Source organism: Equus caballus, chromosome 5 (assembly GCF_041296265.1).
Source record: "Equus caballus isolate H_3958 breed thoroughbred chromosome 5, TB-T2T, whole genome shotgun sequence".
In the NCBI taxonomy this organism is placed as follows: Eukaryota; Metazoa; Chordata; class Mammalia; order Perissodactyla; family Equidae; genus Equus; species Equus caballus.
The window spans coordinates 44883269-44902820 of record NC_091688.1 but is presented as its reverse complement, the minus strand read 5'-3'; the positions used below and the strand labels follow the sequence as shown (position 1 = coordinate 44902820).

Genomic DNA, 19552 nt, shown 5'->3' with positions numbered 1-19552 from the left:
CTCTTTTTACCTCAACCCCTTCTCTCTCCTCTGGTTCATCCTGACTCCAGTAAGGCAGGCCTAGCATGCACTTGAGGGCTTGAGGCCTGGGAAAGAAAAGGAAGATGTCACCAGGAGGTTTTACTTGTCCCCATCGTCTCTTTCCCTCCCACCCCTACTCTCAAAGCAGGATGGACTTGGGCCACTAAGCCAGGAGTTAAGGAGTCAGGAAGCCAGGGTGGCTGACAGGCAGGCTGGTTGATGGAAAAGGACAGGTGAGTGAGGCTGAAGCCAAAAGAGCGATGTGGCGATCAGGACAAACTGACTCAGAGAATCAAACAGAAAGAGGAGCAACATGGAGACCTGAAAGAGAGGGACAGTGACCAGCTGCTGAACCTCACATAGCCGTACTTGACCCCCAGGAACAAGATTAGTGGTGTCCCATCTTTCCTCAGAGGGCGCTGGACATCCCTCCAAACAGCAAAATGGCTCCTTCTCCATCCCCACCCTCTATAAAGACCCTTTGATTCTGGGAATGTCAGTGAGGAGGAAGAATGAGGCTACTTCAGACAGCACTGCTTGGCTCCCACCTTGGTATTGCCTGCTAGATTCCTCCCTGCGTGGGGGCTGGGACAAAAGACGGTCTCAAAATTCCTGGGATAGTGGGTGGCCTGGGAGACATTGGTACTCTTGGATATTTTATCTGAGTGGGCACCTCCCCCACCCCACCCCCAGCCCCCACATCCTGCTGTCTGGACAGGAGGCAAGGAGGGGCAGGGGTTTGCTTCTTCTGGCCAGTCTTTACTGGACTGAGATCAGGGTGAGTAGCATCACTGACTGGGCTAAGCCCCACAGTAAGTAAGCAAGAAACACACACACACACGGAGACAGAGACACGGAGATGGAAGGCCAGGAGAACCAGTGAGATGAATAGAATAAGAAACAATGGAACAATACTTACAGATCAACTGCCGAGGGTCTTGGGTCCAAGGCAATTCAATGGACAGTTGGGGCTGTTTTAAAGGCTGGAAAAAGGTTTTAGGAGAAAGACACCTCAAAATATAGAGGCACTCAGAGGTTGAAAGAAATCTCCCCAGCTCCTAGCATAGGGCTTACGTACTCAAATATGTGCTCATTGAATAGATTAGTGAATGGGGATTAAGATATAATTCATTTAAAGTTTTAGGACCCAACTAAAATCTCAATTCAATCCAATAAATATTAAGCACTTACTTCAGGTACAATCCACTGTGGGATGTGGTCCCAGTCTTTAAGTAAATGACCATTTATTTCAATTAAAACAAGATTTACATGTACTAAATGATTAAAAAGTAATACCAAGTCTCAAAAAACAAAACAAAACAAAAACTACATGACGACTGCAGAGAAAGATGTTGGATACATTTTATCAGGGAGGTCGGAGAACTTTAGTGGGAGTTAGCTTGGTGCAAAAAAAACGAGAGAAGGGGCTGGCCCTGTGGTCGAGTGGTTAAGTTTGCGCGCTCCGCTGCAGGCGGCCCAGTGTTTCGTTGGTTCGAATCCTGGGCGTGGACATGGCACTACTCATCAAACCACACTGAGGCAGCATCCCACATACAACAACTAGAAGGACCCACAACGAAGAATATACAGCTATGTACTGGGGGGCTTTGGGGAGAAAAAGGAAAAAAATAAAATCTTTAAAAAAAATAAAGAGAAATGCAATAGTTATTAAAAACAACAACAAAAAAAAACGAGAGAAAATGTTCCAAAGAGGAACATAGCTTAAGCAAAAGCTTTTGCTTGGTGTGTGCCATCCTGAAGCATGGATAGCAAAAGGTCCCGTGTGACTGACATTTAAGAAAGATGCTAGTTAGAAGCAGAGTAAAAGGGAAGAGGGAGACAAATTATGAGGCCTGGAATACCAAGGTGAGCAGGTTAAAATAATCTGATAGCAATAGGATGTCATTTTAAGTGTTTGAATAAGGGTGTTACTTGTCAAAATGCTTTATTTTAGCAAGAAGACAAGGAGGCCTCCTAGCAAGACAATAGGGAGGTTTGAGGTTGAGGAGCAGTCAGACAAAGATGGTGGCACGGGGTGTAGAAAGAAATGGATGAGGGGCTGGCCCCGTGGCCGAGTGGTTAAGTTCGTGTGCTCTGCTGCAGGCGGCCCAGGGTTTTGTTGGTTCGAATCCCGGGCGCAGACACGGCACCGCTCATCAAACCACGCTGAGGCAGCGTCCCACATGCCACAACTAGAAGGACCCACAACGAAGAATATACAACTATGTACCGGGGGGCTTTGGGGGGGAAAAAGGAAAAAAATAAAATCTTTAAAAAAAAAAGAAAAGAAAGAAAGAAATGGATGAACCTGAGAGCTGTTTACAAAGGACAAATCCAAATGACTCTGTTCCTACTCCCCAGGGTCTTCTGGAGAAAATCTCACAGTCCCACAGATTGGAGCCTTTAGCAAATTCAGGATCCCCAAGCTTGGAAAATTACCCTCTCCCAAGCCCTACAAGTAGCTATTTCAAACTTCCGCCTTTTTTCTCAATTCCTTTCCTCGTCACTTTCTTGCTCATCTTAGCAGAACCCACACCCGTGTTCAGAGAAAACAGAGGTAATAAGGTGAGAATTCCAACAACTTTTTGCCCTCTGCAGAGGCACTTAGCTGCATCTTCACATCCCTCTCATCCCAGTAGACGAGGCATCCATGTTGCCTACCCAAGATTCCCACTTTACTGTAAACTCCTTGCAGGCAGGGCCTAACTATGTCTGTCTTGCTCACCACTGTATCCTTTGCATTTAGCACAGTGCCTGGCACAAGCCAGGTGTTAACTATTACCACATTAGTTGAATAAATCTGTACTCTATCCTACTTAAGGCCTTTACTCCACGTCTTCATATCTTTTTCCTCCCTTTATTTTTAATCTTTCCTTTTCTACTGACATCTTCCTCTCAGCACATGCTCAAGTATCTCCCGTGATTAAAAGAAAAAAAAAATTCTACACTTTCCCTTGATCTTTGCCTGTATTTAGACATCACTCAATTTCTCTCTTCCCTTTACAGATAAACTTGTAGAGTCACCTATACTTGCTGTATCCATTTTCCCTCTTCTCATTCCTTCTTCTCATTCCGTCTTCACAATCCTTTTAGGTTTTGCCCCCATCAATCTGCTGAGATTGTTCTCATTAAGGCCGCTAATGACCTCCTTGTCACAATCAATGAACAGCTCTCCAGTCTTTATCCTTTTGCCCTCTTTATGGCGTTTGACCCTGTTGACCCCTCCTTTCTTGAAATGCTCTCTTCTTTTGGCTCCTGGGTCCTTCTTTCTCTCTCTCTCTGTTTTTTTTTTTAAATTCCAGCTAGGTACTGTTGACTGCTGAAGATTCTGCTTGCTTTATTTATTTATTTGTTTATTTATTTACTTATTTTTGAGGAAGATTAGCCCAGAGCTAACAGCTGCCAATCCTCCTCTTTAGCTAACATCCGTGTTCATCTTCCTCTACTTGGTATGTGTGACGCCTACCACAGCATGGCTTGCCAAGCGGTGCCACGTCTGCACCCAGGATCCGAACCGGTGAGCTCCGGTGACACAGAAGTGGAACATGTGAACTTAACTGCTGCGCCACTGGGCCGGCCCCTCCTTTTTTCTCTTGACAGAGACTAGAGGCTTAATAAACATATATATTTTAGTGAATGAGTGGCTTCACTTAACTATTAATATGGCCACTCTTTCTCAGCCTTCTCTGACCTCTCCTTAAATGTTAGTATTCCCTAGGATTATGTCCTTAGCCCTCTCTTCTTGCTCTGCACACTCTCATTGGTCAGGATAATCCATACCAACAGTTACAATAACTGTTTACATAGTGCTCACCATAAAACCACCACAAGATCTAGGTATTCAACTGGGTCTTTCTCTTGAGTTCTAAACTCACTATACTATTTCCTATTGAATACTTCCATTGGAGTTTTCATAGGTATTTACCACTTAGTCTAGAGACAGGAAGCTTGCCTTTTATCTTTCTATACCCAGCACTTAGTCATAATGGCTGGCATATAGTAAGTAGAGGAAGAAATAAATGTATTAAAGATGTGAACTACCTCCTGCCAGGTCAGGCTAAAGTCTTGCTTCACTGCTTCAAATCACACTGAACTTTCTCTTCCTGAACTGATATGAGAGTGCTGATCCTAACCATGGTAAAACCTCAGCTAAGCAGAAACACAGGAATGTTCCATTCTGAATATTTTCCCAGATAACTGAAGTTTATCCAATCAAGTGCAAAATATTTTCATTTTAACTGTTTCAAGTAGGGATTATTCAAAAAGGTATTATTAATTTTCTGTGGATTGTATAGTGGGAAGAGCAGGACTAGAAGTCATTAAGGCCCAGATTGACCTCTAGAGTATGGCCTTGGATAAACCATTTATTTCTTTTAATCTTTTTTTTTTTTTCCTGAGGAAGATTAGCCCTGAGCTAACTGCTGCCAATCCTCCTCTTTTTGCTGAGGAAGGCTGGCTGTGAGCTAACATCAGTGCCCATCTTCCTCTACTTTATATGTGGGATGCCTACCACAGCATGGCTTGCCAAGCGGTGCTACGTCCACACCTGGGATCCAAACAGGCGAACTGCGGGCCGCGGAAGCGGAACGTGCGCGCTTAACTGCTGCGCCACCAGGCCGGCCCCTAAACCATTTATTTCTAAGACTGAGTCTGTCATCTGTGAGTGGACACATTACCTGCCTGCCTACTTCATAGGATCAAGTAAGGTAAAGTAGGTGAAATGTTTTGTAAATCTGAAAGTGCTTCACACATTTAAGATACCATCATTTAACCATTTTTTTGCTTACTCGGAGGAAGCACTGTGAACCAGGAAAATAGTGAGGACCCCAAAGTCTAGAATATATATAGTTAATACTGTTTGCTCCTCCTCTACCTGGCCACAAATGCTACAATTTTCAACTGTCTGCTTTTTTGTTTTCCTAGTCTTCCCTTGCTATCTGTGTTAATTCTCATTGTTATCAGTGTTTTTGCATCTAAAAGCTCCTCTTTCCTTTTTTAATTTCTGCTAATTATATTCCGTGGGTTTGGAGATTACTAGAAATGGGTTAGATTAAGAGAAAATGAAAGAAAAGCTTCCCCATGAATGAAGTAAATGGACTTTATTACATGTGACTGTTATGTTGCTACCATTTTCCCCTTATCTCCCGGTTCTTGGGTGTGTTCTGAATATATTCTTTCAGCAAATATTTATTGAGCGCAGTATGTGCTAGGCAATAGGCAGGCACTATAGCATAATCCCTGCCCTCATGGAGTTTATAGTCTAGTAGGGAGGCAGTTTAAAAAATCACAAATTACAGTGAAGAATGATTATTATAATAGGGGAGGTATGTGGTTGTATAGGACTATGTAACAGAGAGGTCTAATGTCATTTAGGGAGTCATGGACGGCTTTATAGAAGATGCAACTTTCCAGCTGAGACCCAAGGGATGAATAGGAATTAACCAGGCAGGGAAGAAGTCTGCATGGGAAGAGTGTTCCAGGCAGAGAGACAAGAAGCAGGAAAGTCTGGAGCACAGGAAGAGGTGAAAGGAGAGATAGAAACAAACATGGTGAGTATTGGAGGAACTGAGAGAACTACAACATGGCTAGAGCAGAATACAAGGGACAGACAAGAGGTAAAGCTGGAGACATAAACTGGTAAGGAGTTGGCACAATTTTGGATTCAGAAACTATTACTGTGTTTGCATCTTGTATTTTCACTCCTCCTCTTTTTTTTTTTTTTTTTGAGGAAGATTAGCCCTGAGCTAACATCTGCTGCCAATCCTCCTCTTTTTTCTGAGAAAGACTGAACCTGAGCTAACATCCGTGCCCATCTTCCTCTACTTTATATGTGGGACACCTACACAGCATGGCTTGCCGAGCGGTGCCATGTCCACACCCAGGATCCGAACTGGTGAACCCCAGACAGCCGAAGCAGAATGTGTAAACTTAACCGCTGTGCCACCGGGCCGGCCTTTCACTCCTCCTCTTATTTTCCAATTAGATTATACATTTCTTTTAAAAAGGACTTAATTACTTTTCCTGTAATTTTGGTAGTGCCACCTACTATTATGCCCAGAGTGTGTGATCAGTGAATTGATAGAGCATACAGGAGTAGAAGGCTGCCACATTCATTATGAGGTTGAAGTTACTAACTCACAACCTTGTGAGGTAATTATCAGAAAAAGTATATGCTTGGGAATCACACAAGGTCCTCAGTCTGCTATTTACTAGCTCTCTAATTTGAGGACAGGTTATTTAACCTCTTAAACCTCAGTCTCCTTCATCAGCAAAAGGATACAGTGACATTTAATTCATAAGGGTATCTGAGGATTAAATGAGATATTTATATAACATCTAGCAGACTGCACTCAACAAATGCTAGCGCCTGTTCTCTCCTCTCACTTCCCTCCCCTGAACTCGTAGTCCATTCTTTCCACCTGCCCCTACACCTTACTCCATAACCATTCCCTCTGCTTTGCATTTTCCAAGCCTCCCTCTCCACTGGCTACTTCCTCCCAGCCTACAAGAGTCCTCAAACTCCAAGCTAAGAATAGTCCCTCTCTCAATCCTGCTCCCCATCATCTTAAGCTACCTTTCCATTTCTCTTCATCTCTTTATCAACACAATCCTTAAAGGAGTTATTAACAATTCCCAATTCTAGTTGTATCAAGGACTCTCGGTTCTGGATCCTGGGCTGAGAGAGGTGGGAGTAAGAAAGGAGCCAAGTCCCACAACTAGAAGGACCTGCAACTAAGATATACAACTGTGTATGGGGGGGGGGGGGGCGGGTTGGGGAAATAAAGCAGAAAAAAAAAAAAAGATTGGCAACAGTTGTTAGCCCAGGTGCCAATCTTTAAAAAATAAAAAAAAGAAAGGAACCAAGACCCAACCACCATCTTCAAGGAGGAGGACCAATGCTTTTGTGGTCAGTGGTATGCTGATTGCCTCGACTTCTGAACTTCAATTTACCTCTCAACTTTTCACAACCAGCCAACTTTCCAATCCTTCCTCTTCTGCTAGAACTTCTTTCTTGTAAAATCACCAAATCCCAAGGTCTCTCATCAGTTCTCATCCTGTGCTTAAGCAAGCTGTATCATTGATCATTTCCTTTTTTCTCCCTCTTCTTTTTCTCCCCAAAGCCCTCCCCCCCCCAGTCCATAGTTGTACATTCTAGTTGTAGGTCCTTCTGGTTGTGCTATGTGGGAAGCCGCCTCAGCATGGCCTGACAAGCGGTGCCATGTCCGCACCCAGGATCCGAACCCATGAAACCCTGGGCTGCCCAAGCGGAGTGTGCAAACTTACCCACGTGGCCGGTGGCCAGCCCCTGATCATTTTCTTTTAAGCATGCCCCTTCCTCAGCTAAAAATCTATTGAAGCCTCTAACCCATTCCCTCTGAGCTAATGATTTCACTCCTCTGAACAAAAACCTTTAATGTCTCCCCAGTGCCTACAGGAAAAGTCTGAACTCTTGAGCCACTCCTTTAAAGTCTGCCATGATCTAGTCTTTTTCCTTCTTCACTTATTTCTCAAACAACCTATGTTCCAGACATACAGGATAAATCACCACTTCCCGAGTATGCCCTGTATTATCTTTATTCGTGTATGGCTTATGCTTATCCCTATCATCTGGGAAGAATTTCTTCCCCATCTCTGCCTATTAAATACAGATCTTCCTTGACTTCCGATGGAGTATGTCCTAATAAACCCATCATAAGTCAAAATGTATTTAAGACAGCTAATCTACCCAACAACATAGCTTAGCCTAGCCTATCTTTTTTTTTTTTTTTTAAGATTGGCACATGAGCTAACAACTATTGCCAATCTTCTTTTTTTGTTGTTTTTCTTCTTCTTCTCCTCAAAGTCCCCCAGTACATAATTGTATATTCTAGCTGTAGGTCCTTCTGGTTGTGCTAGGTGGGATCACACCTCAGCACAGCTTGATGAGCGGTACCATGTCTGTGCCCAGGATCCAAACCGGCGAAACCCTGGACCACAGAAGCGGAGTATGTGAACTTAACTCAGCCATGGGGCTGGCCCCTTAGCCTAGACTATCTTAAACATGCTCAGAACACTTACATTATTAGCCTAGAGTTGGGCAAAACCATCTAACACAAAGCCTTTTTTATAATAAAGTGTTGAATATTTCATGTAATTTATTGAATACTGTAATGAAAGTGAAAAACAGAATAGTGTATGGGTATAGAATGGCTGTATAAGTGGATCTGTGTTTATCCTCGATTGTGGGGCTGACTGGGAGCTGCTGCTGCCCAGCGTCACGGGAGAGTATTGTACTGCACATCGGTAGCCTGGGAAAAGACCAAAATTCAAAACTAGAAGTATGGTTTCCACTGAATGCATATTGCTTTTGCACCATGGTAAAGTCGAAAAATTGTAAGTTGAACCACCAGAAGTTGAGGACCGTCTGTAGTTGAATCCATCCTTCTAAGGCTACCTCTTCAGCCCTTATATCAGAAATAATCCAAACTTCTCTGTACTCTCAAAATTCTTTAAACTTCTGTTAAAGCCAATGACATCATTTGACTTGTATTATAGTTATGTATGCTTAAGTTTATCTCCCTGACCAGGGTGTAAGATTCTTGATGGTAAACATTTTTTCTTCCTTCAAGAACTGACTTCCCTTCGTTTTTATACCCCTTTAGCAGCTAGGAAGCACAGTAAGTAGGCTTGTTTCCTCTAGTGGTTCGACGCTGTGCTGACACCTGCTGGTCACATCTGGTTTGGCAGCCTTGGCCCCAGCACCTGCTCTCCAGTGTTCAGGGTGGGGACAGCGTGTGCCACCCTTACCCAGCCAGGAACCGTGGAAGATATGCTCATGGTAACGTTGCCCTACACCAGCCCCACCCTTCCCTGGAGACTCCAGGAACACACTCAGACCTTGTGGTCGCTGGCTTGCCTCTGGGGTCCCCTGCCTAATCTTCAGAACTTTCCTCACTGACCCCTACCCCAGCAATTTGTACTTTACATCCTCCCCAGTACAGCAGAACTATAAGGAGACAAGATCTCAAGGAATTGGGCAGCAAAGAAATTTGAGAGGATGAACAATCCCTCCTCCTCATCTCAAAGCATCAACACTATTTCCTACAGAGTTCTATTCCTTTGAACTTTGTCTTATTTCTAGGAGGCTCTTGAGCCATAGGCCTTCTTGGTGACAGTGTGATGAACCGGAGGTTGAGCAGAGAGTAGATAGGCGGGGCTTGGGGGGTGGGGCCAAGCCAAAGGGCCTCTCACTTAGGAGCTTCCCCATTCTGTCAGCTCTCCCGGAACATCCAAGGCAAGACTGGCATCCAGCGTGGCAGGTGAGGGACCAGCAAGGACAGAAGGGGAGGCTTTAGGGGTGATGGTGGCAGAAGAGTCCCCGCTCCGTCAGCCTGAGCTTTCCTTATTGTGAAACTCTCATTTGATAGAATTCTTGGGTCCTCAGTGGAGAGGGCCAGCTCAGTTGTCTCTGGGGCAAGGCAGCCTCAGAAAGAAAGACATGGTTTGGGATGGCTGAGGGCAGGGCTGAGGCATGCGGGTGGATGCAGGTGTGTGACAGAATACTGAGAGATTACAAGGAAATCTGAGGAGACATGGAGGTAGACATAACAGCCAGAGGGAGAGCATGGCCAGAAGATCATAAGGCAGGACCCAGATAAGAGAAAAAAGGAGACTGAAACAGGTAGAGTGGGAGAGGACAGTGGGCTAACGGTGAGGTGGCAACAGGGGCAATGGAGAGCTGGGTAACAGGAAGGCCAAGAAGGAAGGAAGGCTCACATGGAGCAATCTCCTCTTCCGGCTGTGGCGCATGGTTCAGAAAGCCCCAGGCAAAGCCGGGAGCAAAGCAAGGCTCCAGGTTCCCACTGGACTCATTCAGCCCGGGAAGAAACCCCCAAGTTACCCATCTCCCCTGGCTCTTCAGACTCCCATTTCGGTTTGGGGGAGAGGGCGAGGCTGCTCCTCACTGCGGTCACGGCCACATCCTGCAGAGCAGGGGAGGGGGAAGTAAGAAGCAAAACAACCAGAAGAATCACAGGCGAGGACCACGGGGAGAGAGCCCTGGACATGTGCAGCTGATATGCCCCCAGGAAGGTCCAGTTCAGCCCCAGCAGAAGACCCGAGACCTCCAGTAGTACCTGCCCCTCTTGAGGCGCTTGTTTCTCGTGCTTCCTCCGTGCACCTCAGCCTCATTGAGAGCATCCCAGGGAAGGAGGTTTCTTTGGATTATTTGATTCAAAGACCATTTTTATAATTTGCTAGTGAATTCAGCCAAGTGGCTTAATTTCTCTTAGCTTTGGTTTTCTCATTGCTAAATGGGTTTATCTACCTTAGAAAGGGTTGGGAAGACTGAGATAATTCACATAAAGCACTTGGCAGTAGTAGGTTCTCAGTAAATGTTAATTATTTTTATCAGGACTCCTGGGACTCCTATATTTCTCACTTCTTTAAAGGCAGTACAGCATACTAGCTGACTTGGGCTTTTGGAGTCAGAAAAACAGTTGTGTTTGACCTTGAGTGAATTATTTAATGTAAGCCTCAGTTTGCTCAGCTGTAAAACAAGGATGGTAATACCTATAGTATACTTATAATACTATATTGTAGGTGTATGGTACATAGTGTCCAAAAATAGCGGCTGTGGGAATTATCTGCCAGGTGAGCCTTATCTTCTCCACTGTAGCAGCAATAGCTACTTCCTCTTAAGACCTGTGGTGGGCTAGCCTCCTGTGTGCCCTCGGGCCTCCAGCCAAAGCTATTAGTGCTCCCCTGGGCTGTTTTGGAAATCAAGATTTCCTACAGTACTAAAGGAGAAAAATGGGAACAAGGCATAGAGGATTGAGGGGGGCAGGGGGAAAAAAGATGACAAACAAAGATGATGATGAGATAGAAACCAAAGAAGACAGAAAGGGGAAAAGCCATTTCTTCCTTTCCAAGGAAGCCTGTGGTCTTTCTTCTAGTGACTGACCATATACGCCCCCACACCCTCCCCCAGGAACCATGGAGTCCTTCAGCTCAAAGAGTCTGGCGCTGCAAGCTGAGAAGAAGCTACTGAGTAAGATGGCAGGTCGGTCTGTGGTTCACCTCTTCATTGATGACACAAGCAGCGAAGTGCTAGATGAGCTCTACCGTGTGTCCAAAGAGTACACGCACAGCCGGCCCCAGGCCCAGCGGGTCATCAAGGACCTGATCAAGGTGGCCGTCAAGGTGGCCGTGCTGCACCGCAGTGGCTGCTTTGGCCCCAGTGAGCTGGCCCTGGCTGCCCGCTTTCGCCAAAAGTTGCGGCAGAGTGCCATGACAGCGCTCAGCTTTGGCGAGGTGGACTTCACCTTCGAGGCCGCTGTGCTGGCCGGCCTGCTGACTGAGTGCCGGGATACGCTGCTGGAGCTGGTGGAGCACCACCTCACGCCCAAGTCACACGGCCGCATCCGCCACGTGTTCGACCACTTCTCTGACCCGGGCCTGCTCACGGCCCTCTATGGCCCTGACTTCACTCAGCACCTTGGCAAGATCTGCGATGGGCTCAGGAAGCTGCTGGATGAGGGGAAGCTCTGAGAGGCCTGAACCCAGCACATCCCACTTTGGCAAAATGGCTGACTGAGAAAACAACAGATAATGGGCTGTCTAACCCTCCTCATCTGCACTAACGCTTTCCAATCCTCAGGCTTCAGTCTTCCCCAAGAGTGCTTTTGACTCTGAGACCACCCCGCCCCCAAACTGCTGGTGGAGAAGAAGCAATGCTGAGGATTGAGGCCTCTCTCCCACTGCAGCCCCAGGACAGGAAGCAAAGCTGCCTGAAAAAGATGAAGTGAAACTTGGATCTCTATTTCCCCCATACGGGATGGCTGAAACAGGGAAGCCCCCCTCCCCTGTGAACCAGAGGAAGAGCGCAGAGCCCATTTAACCCCTCCGGGGACACTAAAGACAGACGAGGAAGGGGACCCTTAGAGACATCCTAGACCTCCAGCTCTAGACAGAGCCTGGGTAGATACCAGAGGCTCTGTTCCAGAGTGCAGGAAGAAGGGGCAAGAGCATGGGAGAGTCTCACAGGAGAAATAAAACTACTAAAACATGCACAGGGCTCAATGTTTAATCTCTCCAGCTTCTTACATCTTATGATCATCACAGAGGAAAGAGGTATATAAACACCACTTATCTCACCTCTCACCATTTCCATACAGGAGACAGAGGCATATTTTCAGTATTATTGGGGTTCCCTTGCCTACTTCTCCTCTGTAAGAAACTTAGAACTGTACCGCAGATCAGTGCTACAAATTGCAAATAAATACGCAGTGAGGAGCAATGCATAGGTTGATAGGCTCTGGTGGGGAGGGGTATAACAAAGAGACTCCCACAACAAAAAGACTCCCACAGCTGTCCTCCTCTTTGAACTCCAAGGCAATTCTTCTTCCATTCCTTAGCCTCACCATAGGCTGAAGAGAGGAGCAGGTTAGAAGGGTGAAATGGTGGCATGGAGTGCTCCGATCCCTACAGTGCTGTTTTTCTCAAAGCAAGAGTTGTGAAAAAGTTGTAGTGAACTGGTTAGTCCAGAATGAGCCCAAATTCTTTACTGTGAGATTAGAGAAAAGGCCTGGCCCAGTGCACCATTCTCTGCAGCAGGGCTAGATCACAGACTGCCCTGTCCTCAATAACATGCGTGGCTAAGAAGGTGGTGAAGGTGGGAGCCAGCGGTCACTGGCTCACTGTTCCTGGGTTCCCCTCACCCCAGGAGTATAGAAATCCCATTTTTCAGCTAAGAGTGGGAAAGAATAAGATACAGCAAATAAATATTACTTCAATATAGCACCAAATAAATTAGGTAACATAGTTAAAGATGGGGAGGAAGTTGAGGGCTGGAGGAGTCCCTGCCTCCCTGCTCTAAGGCCAAGGAATGGGGAAAGGGACGGGAAAGGCAGCAGGGATGTAAGAAGAGCCTCCTGAGTCTAGAGGACAACTCTAGATTCAGCCCAAGAACTGAGAAGGGGTCCATTCCCCATCCCCTACTCTTGCCGATAAAACTGCCCCGGGCCAAGGAACTCTTGATGGACAAGGAGGCTGGGAAGATGGCAGGAGGGAGGGAGGTGGGCTGGGAAGCCGTGTTCTTGAGCCTCACCTCAGGCTCCTCTCCCACTCAAGTTGCTCCTTCAACATCTCACTTCTCTCAATCAGTTCCGGGGACATTAGAGTTTGAAGATTTCATCCTCCTGGTCCCGAAGTGTCTGGGTCCGAGAGGTCTGGGTCAGCGGCACAGGACCTAGGACTGCTCGTTGTTGCATCCGAGGAGAGCTCAGGTGAAGACTTGAATCCTCCCCAGGTACCCTGCAGGTGAGGAAAGAGGGGACAGAGTGAGAGATCAAGGGAAGAACCTGAGACTGGGCCAAGTGAAGAGGTACATGAGAGGCTGTCTGCCTCTCCTAATGTACATGAGCCGGCTGCTCTAAGAGGGAGTCTCAATGCCCTCTGGATGAATGCGCCTTCATGGATCATCAGAGCAGTAAGAACAGTGAACTGCTTTACTCCAGTGTTTTCAGTCCCTCTTCTCATTCCAGCAGCCATTGGCTCTGCTCATTGTCTTGGGGCCATCTGGGGGAAAGGCTTCACTTGCTTCTCCTCACACCATGCTTACTTACTTGTGTGTCTGGTCAGGCAAGGCTGGAAGAATGGAGAAGTCTATAGAAGGGCTTAAAAGGAACCATTCAAGACTCACCCACTTTCTGCTTTTTTCAGCTTCTGGGCGGCAGCCTTCTTTGACAGGCTGATCTGTGAATCAAGCTTCTTAAGGAAATCAGAGGCAGAGAGGTCATGGATGGGAGTTGGGGGGTCCTGGCCAGATGCGGGAAGGACTTCCCCATTGGCACGTCCTGAACCTGTCTCCTGTTTCTTCCTCTCAGCGGACTGTGGCCAAACTTCATCCTGACTTGGCTGTACCTGTTCCTCTCCATCTTTCTCTTCCTCAGAATCCACACCATTGAACAGGTCTCGGGGCTCTGTCAGGATGGGGATGTAGAGGGTTTTCTTCAGGAAGATGGAGTCATTAGTATAAAGGCGGTTTGCACGCTTAATCTGTTCCATCTTTAAAAAAAGGTCACCACAATTAATGACAGTAATAATGATCAATCTTCTATTTGTATAGCATCTCACATCTCACACCTTTTATTTATTTATTTATTTATTTATTTATCTTTTTTTGAGGAAGATTAGCCCTGAGCTAACATCTGCCGCCAATCCTCTTCTTTTTGCTGAGGAAGACTGGCCATGAGCTAAGGTCTGTGCCCATCTTCCTCTATGTTATTTGGGACGCCTGCCATAGCATGGCTTGCCAAGTGGTGCACAGGTCCGCACCCGGGATTCGAACCAGCGTTGAACCCTGGGCCACAGAAGTGGAATGTGCAAGCTTAACCACTGCACCACTAGGCCAGCCCCCATCTCATGCCTTTTACAGTGATTGTACAGTCTTATCTGACCCTATAACAACCAAGCTAAATACAAAGGGCTGGTATTATTCCTATTTTATTGATCAGCAGTTTCATACTTTTTGCCTGAGAGCCCCTTTGTATTTTAAAAAATTATTGAGGAAAAAAGTTTTTATTTATGTGGATTACAGCTATCAATATTTAGGGTATCATAAATTAAAATTGAAAAAACTTAAAAAATTTATTTAAAAATAACAAACCCACTAAATGTTAACATAAAACTATTTTTTCAAAAACAACAACAAAATTTATTAAGAAGAGAGGCACTGTTTTATATTCTTGCAAATCACTTTAATGTTGGACTTAAAAGACAACAGGATGCTCATATCTGCCCCTACATTCAATCTGTTGCAGTATCACACGTCACGTAGCCTCTGGAAAACAGAGTACACTAATGAGAATGAGAATGAAAAAGGCAAATAAAGTCTTATATTATTATTACCATGAAAATAGCTTTGACCTTGTGGATCCCTGAAGCGTCTCAGGGACCCCTAAAGGTCCATGGACCTCACTTTGAGAACTTCTATTAAAGATGAAGGAACTGAGGCTCAGAGAGGTTAAATTACTTGCCTAAGATTATCTAGCAAGTTAATGACAGAGCTAGAACTAGAATTCTGCACCTTTTTACTCCTTCTGGAAATGCTTTTTTCACACTCTAATTTCATTGATCAAATATTTATTTAGTACCTACTTATTCATCAGTGAACACAGTGACTGGCATCACCATCTATCTACCTGCCTCCTACAGTAGAACTAGCAATGTCATCCTTAACTCATACTTTTATTTCACCACCCATCCCAGTGGTCAATAAAAATGGCTGCAAAAATCTCTCTGAGGCTGGCCCCGTGGCTGAGTGGTTAAGTTCTCGCGCTCTGCCTCAGTGGCCCAGGGTTTCACCAGTTCGAATCCTAGGTGTAGACATGGCACCACAACTCAAGCCATGCTGAGGTGGCATCCCACATGCCACAACTAGAAGAACCCACAACTAAAAATACACAACTATGTACCAGGGGGCTTTGGGAGAAAAAGGAAAAAATAAAATAAAATCTAAAAAAAAAATCTCTCTCTCACATCTGGGCTCATCTTCACATTACTGCCATCACCTTAGAACAGATTCTTAATATTTCTCATCTGGGTATCTCAAGTTTTTTTTTTTTTTTTTTGAGGAAGATTAGCCCTGAGCTAACATCTGCCGCCAATCCTCCTCTTTTTGCGGAGGAAGACTGGCCCTGAGCTAACATCCATGCCCATCTTCCTCTACTTTATATGTGGGATGCCTGCCACAGCATGGCTTGCCAAGTGGTGTCATGTCCGCACCCGGGACCCAAACCAACAAACCCCGGGCTGCCGAAGCGGAACGTGAGAACTTAACTGCTGTGCCACTGGGCTGGCCCTCAAGTTTTTTAACTGGTCTTCCTCTTTTCATTTCTATTCATCTTCCACCCTGTTGACATCTATCTTTCTGAAAACATTAGTCTGCTCAACTCACTACCTTGCTTATAAACATCCTATGGCTCCCCACTGGCTCGGAGATAAAATCCACACTGGCATTCAAGGGCATCCTCAACCCAGCCCCTAGGGGATGGCCAGCCTTCTCTCCTTCTGCCATCTATACATTTTGCCATCCTGCACTTTTCATTTTTCTTCAAACATTACATGATCTTCACACTTCTGTGTCTTTATCTGCCTGAAATGCATCTCCACTATCCCCTTCTCAGCCTGGAAAGCTTCTACTCATCAACTATGACTCCCTTTGTGTTACCTTCTTCAGGGCTCCCAGTGCATACTGTAAATATTGCTGTAATCATACCTACCCTATGATATTGTTATTCACCTCTGTGCATATTTGTCTTGCCCAAACGCTGTGAGTCCTTTAAGGGCAGGGATGGTGACTTGCTGGCTTTGTATCCCTAAGGTGCTCCTCAGCATCGTACAAACTTGGCACACAGCAGAGGCTCATTAATGCTTTATGAATAAAGAACTAGATAATAAAATATAGAAACCATAGATATAGTATATCAGTATTTCATTATCGGAGGTCAGGCAGCCAGTTTTACTCAAAATTCATCCCATACTGACACCAGTTTGTCATATTTCTTATATCTGTCAAATATCAAAGCTGTTTCCACCCTGAGGCAAGACTATTATAATAAACCTGACTAATAAAATCTCATGCTACAATGTGTTTAAAAATAAAACCAGATTAATCCGAACAATAAAAAAAGTTAAAATTGTCTTGCAGTTTTGTACTTTTACTTTGCCAAATGCTTTGATGCTATTAATTTTATTTTGCCTAGATAATAGCCTAGTCCCTTCAAGCTCCAAGGTGCTATGAATTAATCTGTGCATTTTCTATTGCTTTTATTATTTCCTAGAAGTACCACATAAGGGGACATCATTCCACTTTTAAAAAGGATGTAACCAAGGCCAAAGCCCAGAGGCGTCCTAGGCCATCAAGCCACCGTCTTTAAGAGCTAGAAAGGCCATTAGAATCTAGTCAGTTTACCAGAGTAGGTCAAAGTGAAGATTTTAGAATGAGACAACCTGGTCTGAATCCTAGCTCTACTAATTAGACTAATTGTGTAGTCTATGACAAGTTGTCTCCCTAAGCCTCAGTTTCCTTATCTTTAAATGGGAATAGTTATACCTACTTCATAAAGTCTTATGAAGATAATATGAGATAATATATAGAGCACGGCACATTCTAAGTGTTCCTTAAAAGATAGATACATAATAACTTAGACAATTTTCATTATTTAATACACCTTCCTCACTTTACAAATGCTAAGGAAACTGAGGCGCAGACAGGCGAAGTGACTTAGGCAGTCACTCAGCTAGTAAGCAGCCGACTGAGGTCAGAACCCGGAAGTCTTCACTAGACTAGAGCTCTTCTGTAGTCAGAGGGCACAGTGCTGTAAGGAAACCTCACAACTGTTGATGCACTAGTCGCACAGTGCCTTTCTTCGCATGGCTTCTGAGCCTCTGCTGGGATGGAGGGGCCGCTCAGTACTTTCATATCCACCTCCTTTGTTTAGGCCATGCCCTCTACTTCAAACGTTCACTTTCCCACACTCCCAATCTCCATGTGTGGAAATCTTAGCCATACCTTCACTGATTCAAAAAGACACCAATCAAGCTTCTATGTGCTGGGGACTACGCCAGACTCTAGAGATATAAAATTAAAAGGAAATCGCTTGGTCCCTTAAGGAGAGTATAGGCTATTGAAAAGACACAGATGTAAAAGGTGTAAACAACTGGATCACATAGGTTTGTAGGGAGGAGCATAGAGGAAGGAACTTCTAAGTCTTTCAAGGCTCATCGTGATGGCTCCCTTCAGATTTGCACTGATGTCCACCTTGGCCCCCTGCCAAGTAAAAATTAATCTTCTTTTCTGATTTCCCACCCTTTGTTAATACCTCTACAAACTCACCACATTGTCACCTTCAATCCTTATTTGTGTCCCTCTCTATTTCTCACTAGACTGTAACTTACATGAGGCAGCAACTATACATTCTATTTATGTTTCTATCTCCCAAGACAGTTACTACGGTGCTTTAAACAGACCAAGCATAAAAGTGTTGGCTAAATTCAACAGGATATGGGGGAAAAAACCGCTCATCAACTTTAATGCAATATATTTTTACATCTATCAAATATACCCTATGCATGACCTGAAATGCTTGGTGCAGAGAGCACCTGTTTGACATCAAGGAGGCCACCTTACTGGAAAAAAGAAGGCAGAACTTAGAACTAAAACCCAACCCTCCATTATTTGCTGTAAATGTTTAATCACTTTCAATTAAAAAGTTTCTACGAGGTTAATTGTCCGGGCTTTGGAGTCAGATCTGTTTGAATTCCCACTCTAACACTCAGTATTCGACCTTGGTCAAATTGGTTAACCAATCTAAGTCTCAGTTTCTTCATCTGTAAAAAGGGGACAATAATTGTATGCTTGCTGGGGATGTGAGGATCAAGTGGACTGATGTATGCAGAGCCCCTAGCAGAGGGGCTGGCATAGTAAATAGGAGCTTCTCCTCTTCAATGGGATGGTGGGACCGGATTGGTCCCAACCAGACAGTGAAATGCTGAGATGGGCAAACAACCAAAAAGATAAAGGTGGATCAGACAACACAATACAATTAGGAAGATTTCAGGGGAAGTTGCCTAGAAGGGCCACTACATTCTCCTGAGGAATAAATCTCTTCTAACTGGTTGTCCACATTCCAATCCTGGAAGACTCACCGTCACCCCGTATTTGAGCGCTAGTCCAGCCAGGGTGTCTCCGGGCGCCAACTGATGCTCCAGGCGTCTTTCCCTCACTGGGGAGCAGGCAGACTGCACCAGGCTTCCATAAGAACGAGCCCTGCTCCCTTGAAGCAGTCCTGACCCCCCGAGGGGGGCCTGTCTAGAGGGAGAGGCCATCTCCTCACCCTGCGGACAGCTGAGGCTGCAACTGCGGGAGGCTCGGCTAAGTGACCGACAGTGACGGGCCCGGAGTCTGAACGGATATCCAGGGGATTCCTTTCCCCTTCTGTCTTCTCTCGTAAGTGTCCCCGCCTCCCTCGCCACTACGCGCCTCCTCCCTCCAAGCCCCTTCCCACAAATCTGTACCCTGAGTATTCAATCCCTGAGTTTCTCCTTACTACCCCTCCAACTTTCGCCTCTCCACAACTCGCTACATTGACTTCTGACTTTTGAACTCTAGACACTCGCCTCAGCACGGCTCAGTTTGCCCCCACGTCGGGCAGCCCTGCCTCCGAGCACCGCCCGCCCCCGCTCCGCCCCTTCCCGGGGTTGGTTCTCTAGAGTCAGGAACAAATCAGGCCCACTCCGGGTGGGCCGTCGCCGCGGACGAAGCGCCGAAGCACGTTCTGACTGAGCGAATTTGTAGTACACTTTCCACTCAAAGAGCCTCAGAGGCCCGCTGCGCATCAAATCAATCACACCCGCAAATTTGGGCTCCACATCTACGTTCTCATCCCTCCAAACGCCTCGAATCTGCCAAGATGCAAAGGCCTGGGTCCGGCCGGGAGAAAAGATCTTTGGAAAAAAAAGACTTCATTTCCCAACAGGCTCCGCGTGT

At 45.6% G+C, this 19552-nt stretch overlaps 2 protein-coding genes across 2 annotated transcripts; one reads left to right on the top strand and one right to left on the bottom strand.

The window, feature by feature from the left end:
- Nucleotides 1-9213: 9213 nt before the first annotated feature.
- On the top strand, nt 9214-12069 carry TNFAIP8L2 (TNF alpha induced protein 8 like 2). Its single transcript, XM_001491678.5, has 2 exons — nt 9214-9320; nt 10991-12069. Exon 2 carries the CDS (start codon nt 10996-10998, stop codon nt 11548-11550), a length of 555 nt encoding a protein of 184 aa, XP_001491728.1. The 5' UTR covers nt 9214-9320; nt 10991-10995; the 3' UTR covers nt 11551-12069.
- Nucleotides 12068-19258, bottom strand: LYSMD1 (LysM domain containing 1). Its single transcript, XM_005610150.4, has 3 exons — nt 18712-19258; nt 13703-14067; nt 12068-13314 (listed from the first exon to the last, which is right to left on the bottom strand). Exons 1-3 carry the CDS (start codon nt 18889-18891, stop codon nt 13176-13178), a joined length of 684 nt encoding a protein of 227 aa, XP_005610207.1. The 5' UTR covers nt 18892-19258; the 3' UTR covers nt 12068-13175.
- Between the last annotated feature and the right edge of the window lie 294 nt (nt 19259-19552).

Bases quoted from the DNA above. Each gene is read 5' to 3' on its own strand.
- LYSMD1 (XM_005610150.4), bottom strand. From the start codon at position 18,891: ATGGCCTCTCCCTCTAGACAGGCCCCCCTCGGGGGGTCAGGACTGCTT. The intron at 14,068-18,711 runs GTGAGTCTTCCA...CTTTTTTTAAAG, and splicing joins CGCTCAAATACGGGGTGACG to ATGGAACAGATTAAGCGTGC. The intron at 13,315-13,702 runs GTGAGTCTTGAA...CCTCACCTGCAG, and splicing joins CTGAAAAAAGCAGAAAGTGG to GGTACCTGGGGAGGATTCAA.
- TNFAIP8L2 (XM_001491678.5), top strand. From the start codon at position 10,996: ATGGAGTCCTTCAGCTCAAAGAGTCTGGCGCTGCAAGCTGAGAAGAAG.